General features: G+C 35.0%; 1 protein-coding gene across 6 annotated transcripts in view; it reads right to left on the bottom strand.

The window, feature by feature from the left end:
• Nucleotides 1–13210, bottom strand: part of Arnt (aryl hydrocarbon receptor nuclear translocator) — an 83274-nt gene that overhangs the window by 44094 nt on the left and 25970 nt on the right. For all 6 annotated transcript variants that reach the window (XM_046421513.2, XM_046421512.2, XM_046421514.2 and 3 more), the window contains exon 2: nucleotides 3110–3221. In XM_046421513.2, the coding sequence (XP_046277469.1) occupies nucleotides 3110–3219 (110 nt within the window). In that variant the 5' untranslated portion in view covers nucleotides 3220–3221. The remainder of the gene's footprint in view (nucleotides 1–3109; nucleotides 3222–13210) is intronic.

The raw sequence follows: 13210 nt of genomic DNA, 5'->3' as shown, positions 1-13210 counted from the left end.
AAAGATCTATGTCCAACTACAACTAAGAAATAAATATTAAAAAAAAATTTTTTTAAATCCTATCAGGGGCTGGGATTGTGGCTCAGCGGAGAGAACTCTCCTAGCACGGGCGGGTTCAATCCTCAGCACCACCTAAAAATAAAGGCATTGTGTTGTGTCCATCTACACCTAAAAAAATAAATGTTTTTTTTTTTTTTAAATCCTATCGTTCAGGGCTATGGATGCATGCATCTCAGTGATAGAGCGCTTGCCTAGCATTTGTAAGTCACTGTATTCAATCCTGAACACCATAAAAAAATAAATAATAAGAATTTAAAAAACTATTGTGTCTTAAAAAATCCTATCAATCTACCTAATAACTCCATTTCTAAGAATCTATCTTAGAGAAATAACTTAAAATTGGGATGTGGGAGGTTTTATGTACAAATAAGTTTATTGTGGTATTATACATAATATAAAAATCTTGAAAATAATTTAAGTGTCTCATAATAGGAATTCAGCACATCTTCCACAAAAACATGAAAAATCACATTAATATATAACATGTAACAATATGAAAATAAAGGCTATTATAGGAGAAAAGATTGGGTTATGATAAACTATATAATTATCTTAAGATATTTACATATAAAGACTAAAGGAGGGCAGGGTTGTGGCTCAGTGGTAGAGTGCTCACCTAGCACACGTGAGGCCCTGGGTTCGGTCCTCAGCAACCACATAAAAATGAAATAAAGATATTGTTGTCCACCCACAACTAAAAAACTTTTTAAAAAAAAGACTGAAGGAAATACACTAAAAAATCTATGATTGCTGACTTCGGCCATCTTATCGTTCTTTCTAAACTTCTATATTTTCTAGTGTTTCTTTTAAAAAAATACTTAAAAGACAATATATTTTTCTGATTAATAATAATACATATTCATTTCAGAATATCTGGAAAATAATGAAAAACAAAAGAAAATAAGTCACCCATAACTCCATTATCCAGAAATCTGATAAGTATTCTTTTAATTTTTCACTATGCACACATTCTGTTTTTTCTGACAGTGAAATACTACATATACTATAACTTCTTTTAATATATGAAAGTTTCTGTACTGATATATATTTATCACTTCTAATAGCTATATAGTATTCCATTTTTAAATATAACTTTCTCCGGCTGGGGATGTGGCTCAAGCGGTAGCACGCTCACCTGGCATGCGTGCGGCCCAGGTTCAATCCTAAGCACCACATAGAAACAAAGATGTTGTGTCTGCCAAAAACTAAAAAATAAATATTAAAAAAATATATACATATTTAAATTTATATATATATGTTATATATATATATAACTTTCTCAAAAGATGCCCTAATTTTGATATTTACATTTCTTCTGATTGTTTGCTACTATATATAACTACAACACATTGTTTTAGAGAGTGAAAGCTAATGCTAAACTCCTAAGATTCACATCCTAGATTGATAACTTACTAACTTTGGTTAGAAATTTACTTATTCATCTCATTCCTCAGTAAATGAGTTAAAATTTATAAAACTCTTGTACATATAGCAAGTCTTAATATGTTATTCATTTCATTACTTGACCCAAGGATCATTCTTGCATTACTACTGATAGCAACTAGTTATAATATTAACTACTTTTTTTTTTCCCCTGGTACCAGGGATTGAACTCAGGGGCACTTAATGACTGAGCCACATCCCCAGCCCTTTTTTTTTTTTTTTTTTGCATTTTATTTAGTGATGGTCTCCCTAAGTTGCTTAGGGCCTCGCTAAGTTGCTGAGTCTGGCTTTGAACTTGCAATCTTCCTGCCTCAGCCTCCCAAGCCACTAGGATTACAGGCATGCGTCACTGCACCTGGCTATTAACTACATTATTTTTAAAAAGAAAACGAAGGAAAAAGGAAAATTTTATATTTAAAACGGACACAATACTATCCATCATTCCTGGCCCTTTTAAAGCAACCTCCTTTCTTAGGCTTTTCCCATTATTTACCAATTAAATGCAGTATTTTCATACATTAAAAGCACTACACTCGTTTCTTTCTTATAAAACTTGTAATCTACCTTGTATTATATTTTTTAAATTTATTTTTTAGTTGTAGTTAGACATGATACCTTTATTTTACTGATTTTTATACGTGGTGCTGAGGCTGAAACCCAGGGCCCTGCACCTGCTAGGCAAGCACTCTACCGCTGAGCCACAACCCCAGTTCCCCCTTATATTATATTTTATATATATATATATATATATATATATTTTTTTTTTTTTTTTTTTTTTTTTAAGAGAGAGAGAGAATTTTTATATTTATTTTTCAGTTTTCGGCGGACACAACATCTTTGTTTTGTATGTGGTGCTGAGGATCGAACCAGGGCCGCACGCATGCCAGGTGAGCACGCTACAGCTTGAGCCAGATCCCTAGCCCCCCTTATATTTATTTATATATGCAATGATTAGCCTTGTCAGAATTCAAGCAACTAGGAAACAAGGAGTATATCTCATTTATCACTGGATCCTATTAGCAATCAGTACAATGTCATTTACTAATGAGGCACTTAATAAATACTTTTGGAACTGAAATGAGCTCTGTGTTCCATATCACAAAAAGCAACCAATAACTTAGAAAAGAAATATTCCAGAGTTCAGCATCGAGTTGGGGTCGTGGCTCAGAGGTAGAGCACTCACCTAGCATGCATGAGGCACTGGGTTCGATCCTCAGTACCATATAAACTAAAATAAAGACATTGTGTCCGCCTATAACTAAAAAATAATATTAAAAAAGAAGCTCATCAAAATGATTTTGAGAACAGATTAAAAGCTTAATGAAAGCAGCCAATAGTTTTCTCAGCGATAGTGAAATCTCTATGCTTAGCCACAGTCCTTCACCTTGTAGGTTTTTGCTTTTAAAAAAAAATTACTTATAATAAATTTAGATAAAAACATAAATTCTATAAAAGGAAAAATCCAGGTGCTGAGGAGATATATGATCATAGTATACTAAATAAGTAGTTGAAGTGAGAGAGTTAGGAATAGCCAAGTGGGTTGATCAACTAACTCAATCAGTGTTGTTTATAGGAGAAATATTCATAACACTATACTCAAACTTACCCTGGTCGCCGCTTAATAGCTCTCTGGACAATGGCTCCTCCACCTTGTATCCCAGGGGCAGGGTTTCCAGAGGCAATGGCTGGACCTAATGATGGTACATCTGATGTCATTTCTGTCATAGAAAAACATTTAAAAAAAATAAGATCTCTGCTTGGGTCTATGAAAGGTTCAAGCTATGGATAAAATCTCAGTTATTTATTAGAACTGTCAAATATTCATATCCATATTGGTCTCCTTGAATTTTCACATTGGGAAATGGTTTTACCATATTTCAGTTTTCCCCATTTAGTAAAGTTTAGAATATGGAGTACCATATTCTGTAGCCTTCACTTTTAAAAAGTTTTATGTATTTATTTAGGTACCAGGGATTGAATAGGGATGCTCAACTACTGAGCCACATTCCCAGGCCTTTATGCATTTTATTTAGAGACAGAGTCTCACTAAGTTACTTAAGGCCTCACTAAGTTTCTGAGGCTGGCTTTGAACTCACAATCCTCCTGCCTCAGGCTCTTGAGCCATAATAAGCTTTTTTAGGGGGGGTACCAGAGATTGAACTCAGGGGCATTTGACCACTGATCTACATCCCCAGCCCTATTTTGTATTTTATTTAGAGACAGGGTCTCAATGAGCTGCTTAGCACCTCGCTTTTGCTGATAGCTTTGAATTCACGATCCTCCTGTCTCAGTCTCTCAAGCCGCTGGGATTACAAGCTTTCGCCACTGCACCCAGATCATAATAAGCTTTTAACAGTGACATATTAATTTAAAACAAACTCATACACAAAATGTATTGGTTTATACATTTATTCATGCAACAAATATAACTGAACTACTTTTATATATTTTAATTAGAAAAGCAAACTGAAAAGCCTGATACTAATAATAACCTAAATTCCAATATTTAAAATAAAATTATATAGAGTAAAACTGAAGCTGGGCAGGTTGGCACAAACCTATACACCCAGCTACTTGGGAGACTGAAACAGGAGGACTGTGAGCTCAAGGTTAGCCTGGGCAATACAGTGAGACCCTGTCTCAAAAGTAAATAAATAAGCAAGCAAGCAAGCAACTGGGTGCTGCACACCTGTAATTCCAGCTACTCAAGAGGCAAAGGCAGAAGGATCATTAAGTTCAAGACCAATCTGTGCAGCTTTGTGACACCTGTCTCAAAATAAAAAATAAAGAAGTCTGGGACTGTAGCTCAATGGTAGAGTGCTCCTAGGTTAATCCTCAGTACTGAAAAGTAAATAAAAGTTTTTTTAAAAAAGAAAGAAACAGAGTAAAACTGAAAGTCCCTCAGTTTGTCTTTCTTGCCTGCTCCTAACAACTCACCTCTCCTTCTAATTCAATTCCATCTACCAGGAGTAACTACTGCTAACAGGTACATCTTATCTCTTTATCAATTTTCTCTAAGTTTATATATACTTATCTTTGGAATAAAAAACAGATACCTCTTTTCATAGTAAAAATGAAATTTTGCTCTGCAACTTCCTTTTTTGTCATTTAAATATATATCATAGATATTGTATGTGTATTATACATAATATAAAATTATAAATAATATACAATCACACATATAACTCATTATTTTTTAAAAACATTTTATTTTAGTTGTAGATGGACACAATATCTTTATTTTATTTATTTTTTTTATGTGGTGCTGAGGATGGAACCCAGTGCTTCACACATGCGAGGCAAGCACTCAACCACTGAGCCACAACCCCAGCCTACCTCATTCTTTTTTATGACTTCATGTTATTTGATTCATATTGTTTAACTATGTACCATGTATGTATGTATGTATGTATGTATATATTTGGAATTTTTTATATTACAGAGCAAATTTTAATAGGATATGTCCCACAGGGATAAAGTAACCTCTCAGTCCCAGAAGTGGTCCAGGGGAAAGAGAGGCTACCTGAAGTATGGAAACATAAAAGGGACCTCCTACAGACTCAAGGCAAAGGGAATGCCATCAATGCTGGGACCTAAGCAATACACAAGGAATCATGAGCATGGTGGGGCTGACTCCAAGTTCAGAGGCAAAGGGCAAAGGAATTAGACACAAAGCTATTTGGGCTCCTTCTTGTTTGCCTATGTTTGCTTCAGCAGCATGATCTCCAAGTCCCTTTGCTTATGTGGGCAGCAGCAGAAACCCATCACCTTGACCATTACCCTCAGAGTTGCACTGCACGTTCACATTGGGATGGGCTCACACTGTTTACCATGGGCCATGGCTACAGCAGCAGCTCCGGTCTGTTTTGGTTATGTCAACTCATTCCGTCTGACACTGCAGGCCTCCAAATGTATCATATTTTATTCAACCATTCTCCAACTGACATTAAGGTTATTCCCAATTTTTAACTATTATAAATAATGTACCATTATTATAAATAATATATATTTACATATAAAGCTTTAAGTACTCTTGCTATTTAGGATATATTTCTAAAAGTGAAATTTGTTTCTAAGCATATAAGCACTTAAAATTTTTTTGATATTATTAAATTTTTAATAACTGCTAGTAGAATTACTTGAAAACAGTTTCACGTTACTTCCCACATTTTTATAAAGTGATTAGTAAATGAGAACAAACAAATTCTACATAGAAACCATTGAGCAATTATTCATATTTCCATTTACAATGAACATTCATTGGGGGTGTTCAGACCCATTCTTTGCACAATGTTAATTTCTTTTCTTTCTTTCTTTTTTTTCTGCAGTAATAAATTTTAATTTAAAATGTTCGCTTTATTTTATTATCAATTTTTTATTTATATATGACAGCAGAATGCATTACAATTCTTATTCCACATATAGAACACAAAGCTATTTGGGCTCCTTCTTGTTTGCCTATGTTTGCTTCAGCAGCATGACCTCCAAGTCCCTTTACACAATGTTAAATTCTTTTCTTTCTTTCTTTTTTTTCCTGCAGTAATAAATTTTAATTTAAAATTTTAATTTAAAATTATATTCAAAGTATATTCACACCAATTCGTATCTTTATACATGTACTTTGGATAATAATGTCCATCATATTCCACCATCATTTCTAACCCCAAGCACTTAAAATTTTGATTGTTACTACTAAATTACATTCTAAAAAGACGGCAACACGACATACCTATACTAACCCGGTATCAGAGAACCTATTTTACTCATTGGCATTCAATTTAGTTTAAAAAAATATGAAATGTGGGGCTGGGGCTGTGGTTCAGTGATAGAGTGCTTGCCTTGCACATATGAGGTACCGGGAATCCTCAGCACCACATAAAAATAAATAAACAAAATAAAGGTACTGTGTCCATCGACAACTATATATACAGGTATATATTTATTTATTTATACAGATAGATAGATAGATAGTTGTCCATCTACAAATATATATACACATATATATATATATACATACACACTGAAATGTGAAATGCTCCAGAAAACCAAAATTTTTTGTGTGCCAATATGAGAGCACAAGTAGAAAATCTCACACCTGACTTCAATGTAATGGGCTAAAGTCAAAACACAAGCATACTAAAAATACTGTATAAAATTACCTTTAAGCTATATTTGGGGGTACGGGGAGTACCAGGGATTGAATTCAGGGGCATTCAACCACTGAGCCGCATCCCCAGCCCAATTTTGTATTTTGTTTAGAGACAGGGTGTCACTGAGTTGCTGCATCTCGCTGTTGCTGAGGTTGGCTTTGAACACGCAATCCTCCTGTCTCAGCCTCCTGAGTTGCTGGGATTACAGGCGTGCACCTGTGCCCGGCTTTAAACTATATGTTTAAAGTACAGGAAACAATGTATTTTGTGATTATACTTGAATGCCATCCACAAGATAGATTATATATATATATATATATATATATATATATATATATATATATATATTATATACACATACATACAAATATTCCAAAATTCAAAAAAATCTGAAATCTAAAACACTTCTTGTCCTAAGCATTTCAGATAAGGGATACGAAGTCTTTTTTATTTTTACCAATTTTTTTAATATTTTTTAAATAGACACAATACTTTTATTTTATTTGTTTATTTTTGGAGGATCAAACCCAGTGCCTCACAAGTGCTAGGCAAATGCAAGGCCACTGAGCCACAACCCAAGCCCCTATTTTTACCAAATCTTAAAGGTAAAAATGATACATTTGTTTTCCCTAGCATTATGTTTCCTTTTAGATTTGGAAGTCATCTGAAATAAGAGTTGACTCTTCATAGCTTTCATATTTTTATGATGAATAATGTGTGCTATGGCTTCAATATCATTTAACTGTTTAATGTGAGTGTCCACCAAAGGTCCACTGTTAAAGGCTTGATCCTCAGGTTGGCACTAGTGGGAAGTGTTGTTGAACCTTTTTGGGAGGTGGTGTCTAATGGAAGGTCCCTAGGTCATAGGGGTCATACCCCTGAAAGGGAATGTAGAAACTCACCCATCATGTTTCTTCCTTTACTTCCTCCTCCCTCTGTCTCCTGGCTCACAATGCACTAACTCCCATACACGCACTAACATCCACAGCCCTAAACTAAACTGAGCTGATATAGGCAACATGCCTTTCGACCTCCAGAACTATAACTAAATAAATCTCTTCTCTTCATAAATTAGTTACCTCAGGTATTTCATTAAAGCAACATAAACCAGACTAATACAAGGTGTCCTTTTCTAATAAATTTGTAGTATGCAAAGATTAAGCCAGGCGTGGTAATCCCAGTGGCTAAGGGGCTGAGAGAGTAGGACCACAAGTTCAAGGCTAGCCTAAGCAAAGCAAGATGCTAAACAACTCAGTGAGACCTTGTCTCTAAGAAAAACACAAAATAGCTAGGGATGTGGCTCAGTGGTTGAGTGCCTTTGAGTTCAATCCCCAGTAACCACCCCCACCCCCCCACCCCAGCAAAAAAAAAAGATTAAGCCCTTTGTCTTTTATGTACTAAGAATATTCTTGGGCTGGGGATGTGGTTCAAGTGGTAGCGTGCTCGCCTAGCTTGCATGGGGCACTGGGTTCGATCCTCAGCACCACGTAAAAAAAAAAAAAATGAAGTAAAGATATTGTGTCCACCTAAAATTTAGAAATAAATATTTTTTAAAAAGAATATTATCACCATCTATATTACCTTTACTATACAGTTTTCATTCTTATTAAATATTTTTAGTTGTTGGGCTGGGGCTGTAGCTCAGTGGCAGAGCACCTGTCTAGCACATGTTCAATCCTTAGCACCACATAAAATAAACAAATAAAATAAAGGCATTCTGTCCATCTACAACAACAACAAATTTTTTTTTAATATTTTTAGTTGTAGACAGATGCAATATTTTACTTTATTTATTTATTTATTTTCGGTACTGGGGACTGAACTCAGGGGCACTCAGCCACTGAGCGACATCCCCAACCCTATTCTGAATTTTATTTAGAGACAGGGTCTCAGTGAGTTGCCTAGTGCCTCACCATTGCTGAGGCTGGCTTTGAACATGCAATCCTCCTGTCTCAGCCTCCTGAGCCACTGGGATTACAAGTATGTACCACCGCATCCAACTTATTTATTTATTTTTATTGATGCTGAGGATCAAACCCAATGCCTCACACATGCTAGCATTCTACCACTAAGCCTCAACCCCAGCCCACAGTTTTCATTTTTACGTTGTTAAAGTTACCAATGTTTTTCTAAATAGTTCCTAGACTTTTGCCTTGCTCAGGAAAATTCACCTACCTCCTGGCTTTCTTCTACATTTTCTTAATACATTTTTGTTCACATTTTAGATCTTTAATTCATCTGGAATTTACTGGGTATGGTTTATGGGATGCTAATTACAGTCACGTGCTACATAATAGTTGAGGTGAACAATGAACTACACATTCGATAGTCTATGAGATTATATCACCTAATGATATCATAGCCATCAGAGATTGTGTAAATACACTTTACAATGTTCACACAATGACAAAACCAACTGATGCATTTCTCAGAATTTATCCTGTTATTAAGCAACGTGACTATTTTCTTCCAAGTGTACAGCTAATTATACCAACATTGTTTGCTTAATATTCCATTTTTTCCTCACTTATTTAAAAGTATATCCTTTATTATACATTAAATGGCTGTGGACATTTGGTGTCTTTCTACACTTGCACTTTGCATTAATGTATTTTTCTAATCCTATGTCAGTACTAAACACTTGATTACATCAGCTTTACATTATATCCTAGTCACCTAATAGAAAAACTGTATTCCCCATTTTTATAACATTTTTCTTCTTAAATGTCACACACTGACTTTTGTTTCCAGAACAATGAAGTAGATATACCATTCCCTATTCCTTCTGCTAAATACAACAAAAATCCTGTGCGTTATATAAAACAAATATGAGTACTTTGAAAATTGGTGAGAAAGGCAGAACAGCTAGAGACCTCATGATTAGAGAAATGATATAGAGATAAGTTCCCAGAATTGTCTTTTTACCTCCTATGTTCCAGACATGGAGCTGAAGAAGTCAGAAACCTAGAAATGCCAAGGGGCAAAGACAAAAATAGCCCCTCAAAAGCCTGCTCTCTCTAGCCAAAGGATCAGAAAAAGGGATACCTTCACAAAACAAGACAATATTTAGGGAACTGCCAATTTTGACAGGAAAAACTATGACCCCAGTCTTACCTATATAAGCAAAAGCTGAGTGGGGAGTGCAGACTTCTGCACTTGTAAAGCTACAAGAAGGCACCTCAACATACCTATAAGGCGCCATCAGAGAAGGCCAAGTAGAGATCCAGAACTTTCAGCTTCCCTGGTCAGAAATAAGGACCTACCCTTTACCACGTATGTGGGGGGGATGATCTATAATTCCCACCATTGGGGCTGGGGATGTGGCTCAAGCGGTAGCACGCTTGCCTGGCATGCGTGCGGCCCGGGTTCGATCCTCAGCACCACATACAAACAAAGATGTTGTGTCCGCCAAGAAGTAAAAAATAAATATTGAAATTCTCTCTAAAAAAATAAAAATAAAAAAAATTAAAAAAAAAAGAGCTATAATTCCCACCATCACCCAGCGTAACAAGATGTCCTCACCTCAGGTGTCAAAAGAGGCAAATGGGATTGGGTGTGGGAGTACACGCTCATAATCTCAGCAACTCAGAGGGCTGCAGCAGGAAGGCAAGTTCAAATCCAGCCTCAGCAACTTAGCAAGACCCCAAGAAACTTAGTGAGATCCTGTCACAAATTTTTTAAAAAAGTAAAAAGGGTAGGGATGGGGCTAGGCGGTTAAGTGCACCTGAGTTCAATCATCCCTGGTACCAAAAAAAAAAAAAAAAGGCAAAGTGGGAACCTCAAATTCTATCTCTACCTAGCAGTCTATATAATGCTTCCCTTTCTCCTGCCAAAGTCATGTCAATGAAAGGCAGCAAAAAAAAAAAAGGTTTAAACATGCAACATCACACAACAACACAAAATTTTCCAGGTTTTAATTTAAAAAACCACCTGTCATACCAAGAATTAGAAAGATCTCAAACGGAATGAATGGATGCCAACACTGAGATGATAACATTACAATTAACAAACATTTTTTAAGTATGTATGATAAAAATGCTTCAAAAGCACCTAAAAACACAGTTGAAACAAATGAAGGGGAAAAAAATTTCAGCAAGGAAATAGGGGTTATAAAAAGAACTCAATGAAGGCTGGGGTTGTAGCTCAGCGGTAGAGTGCTTGCCTTGAATGTCATGAGGCACTGGCTTCAATTCTCAGCACTGCATATAAATAAAAAATAAAGGTCCATCAACAACTAAAACAAACAAATAAATAAGTATTTTTTTAAAAAAAGAACTCAATGGAAATTTTAGAATTGAAAAATATAATTAATAACTGAAATAAAACTTCATGATGATCTCAGCAACAGTAGAGAGGACATAAAAGAAATAATCTGTGAAATGAAAGACAAAACACTAGAAATTACCTAATCTTAATGACAGAAAAGAGACTGTAGGAAAAAATAGACATGAAAAAAAAAAAAAACTGACAGAGCCTAGGGAACCCTGGTGCTAAAACAAAAACATCTAACATTTCTGTCACTGGAATCTTGTAAAGACATGAGAAAGAAGGCAGGGCTGAAAAGATAACATCTGGAAAATTACCAACTATGGTGGAAGATACAAGCCTACAGATTCAAGAAGTTGTATGAACCCCCAAAAATCCATTAAAACAACATCATAATTAAACTTCTGGAAAATAAAAACTAAGGAAAAATCTTGAAAATAGCTACAGAAAAATGGCACCTTAATTACAAGGGGAAAACAATTCAAATGACATTTAACTTTTCATCAATAATCATGGGAGGCCAGAAATAAGTGGGATGACATTTTTTTCTAAGTATGAAAGAACAGAACTACCAACCTAGAATCCTAACACTCAGTAAAAATATCACTAGGGAATAAGGGGGAAATTAAGACATTCTCCAATAAAGGAAAATTACGAAGAATTTGCCAACAGCAAACCTATCCTAAGAGACTATGATTAGAGAAAGTCATTTAAACACCAGGGACATTATAAAAGAGGGAATTTTGCAACATCAGAAAAGAAGAAAGACCACAGTAAGCAAAATTCAGGTAAAAATCAATAGTTTCACTTACTTTGTGTTTTCTAAATTATGTTTAGTAAAAACTACAACACTGTCCAATGTGTTTCTAATATGTAGCCCATATACTTAATAATATATCATGTACATATTAATCAAAGGAAAGTAAGAGTGGCTATATTTAGCAATAAGCAGATAAAACTGATTATAAATAAATCAGATAAAATAGCAAATAAAATTTATTAGATAAAAGAGATTTTAAAATAATAAGGCAATTTGCCAAGAAAACACAGCTACCAGACACAGTGGTACACACCTGTAATCTCAGCAGCACGGGAGGCTGAGGCAGGAGGATTTTGAGTTCAAATCAGCCTCAGCAACTTAGCAAGGTCCTAAGCAACAAAGCAAGACCCTGTCTCAAAATAAAACAGATGTGGCTCAATGGTTAAGCATCCCTGGGTTCAATTCCTGGTACCAAAAAAGAAAAAGAAAATACAGCAATTCTAAATCGGCATGCACCAAACAAGAAAAGTGCAAAATATGCAAAACAAAAACTGACAGAACTGAAAGGAGAAAACAATCATAGTTGGAGACTTGAAAGCCCCTCTGAACAAATGACAATTAGAAAATCAGCAAAGATGGCTAGGGGTTGAATCCCCATCACCTCAAAAAAAAAAGGGGAGGGGGTGCTGGTTGTGGCTCAGTAGTAGAGCGCTTGCCTAGCATGTGTGAGGCACTGAGTTCAATCCTCAGCACCACATAAAAATAAATAAAATAAGGGTATTGTTTCCATCTACAACTAAAAATAGTAAAAAGAGAGAAAGGGAAAGAGAAAGAGAAAAGAAAAGAAAATCCATAAAGAAATGGAGGAAATCAACTTTATCAACCAACAGGCTCTGATTAACATTTATAGATACATACCAACAACAGAAAATACACATTCTTTTCTTTCTTTTGGGTGTGGTTTTAGGGATTAACCCAGGGGTGCTCTACCACTAAGATACATCCTAAGTCCTTTTTATTTTTCATTTTGAGACAGAGTCTTGCTAAATTGCCCAGGCTGGTATCAAACTTACAACAGTCCTGCCTTAGCCTCCTAAATTCCAGGAATTACAGGCATGTACCAACACATCTGGAGATACAAGTGTCCCTGAAAAATATGCCTAGGTAGACCAGATCTGAGGCCATTTAAAAAAAAAAATATATATATATATATATATATATGTATATATATATATATATATATATATATATATAGTTAATATTATACTCACGATAAAATACAGGATTCTGTTTTTCACCTGAGACTGGAAAATGTGCAAGAATGTCTTCTTTCACAATTTAAACAGTGTGGGAAGTTAGAAGTTACAGCCAAAACAAAAATTCTAGAAAAGGAAATAAAAGGTATACAGATCCTAAAAGACCCTGCAAAAGAACCCATCAAAGAATGAAAAGACAAGTTACAGAGATAGAGCAAACATTGGCAAATCATATATCCACAAAAAAACTAATATCCAAAGTTTAAAAAGAACTC

This window comes from Marmota monax, unplaced genomic scaffold (genome assembly GCF_021218885.2).
Source record: "Marmota monax isolate L192 unplaced genomic scaffold, Marmota_monax_Labrador192_F-V1.1 WCK01_AAM20220418_F8-fsc00108, whole genome shotgun sequence".
NCBI lineage: Eukaryota > Metazoa > Chordata > Mammalia > Rodentia > Sciuridae > Marmota > Marmota monax.
Note: the sequence above shows the minus strand (reverse complement) of the source record. Positions and strands in the feature narration are given on the sequence as shown.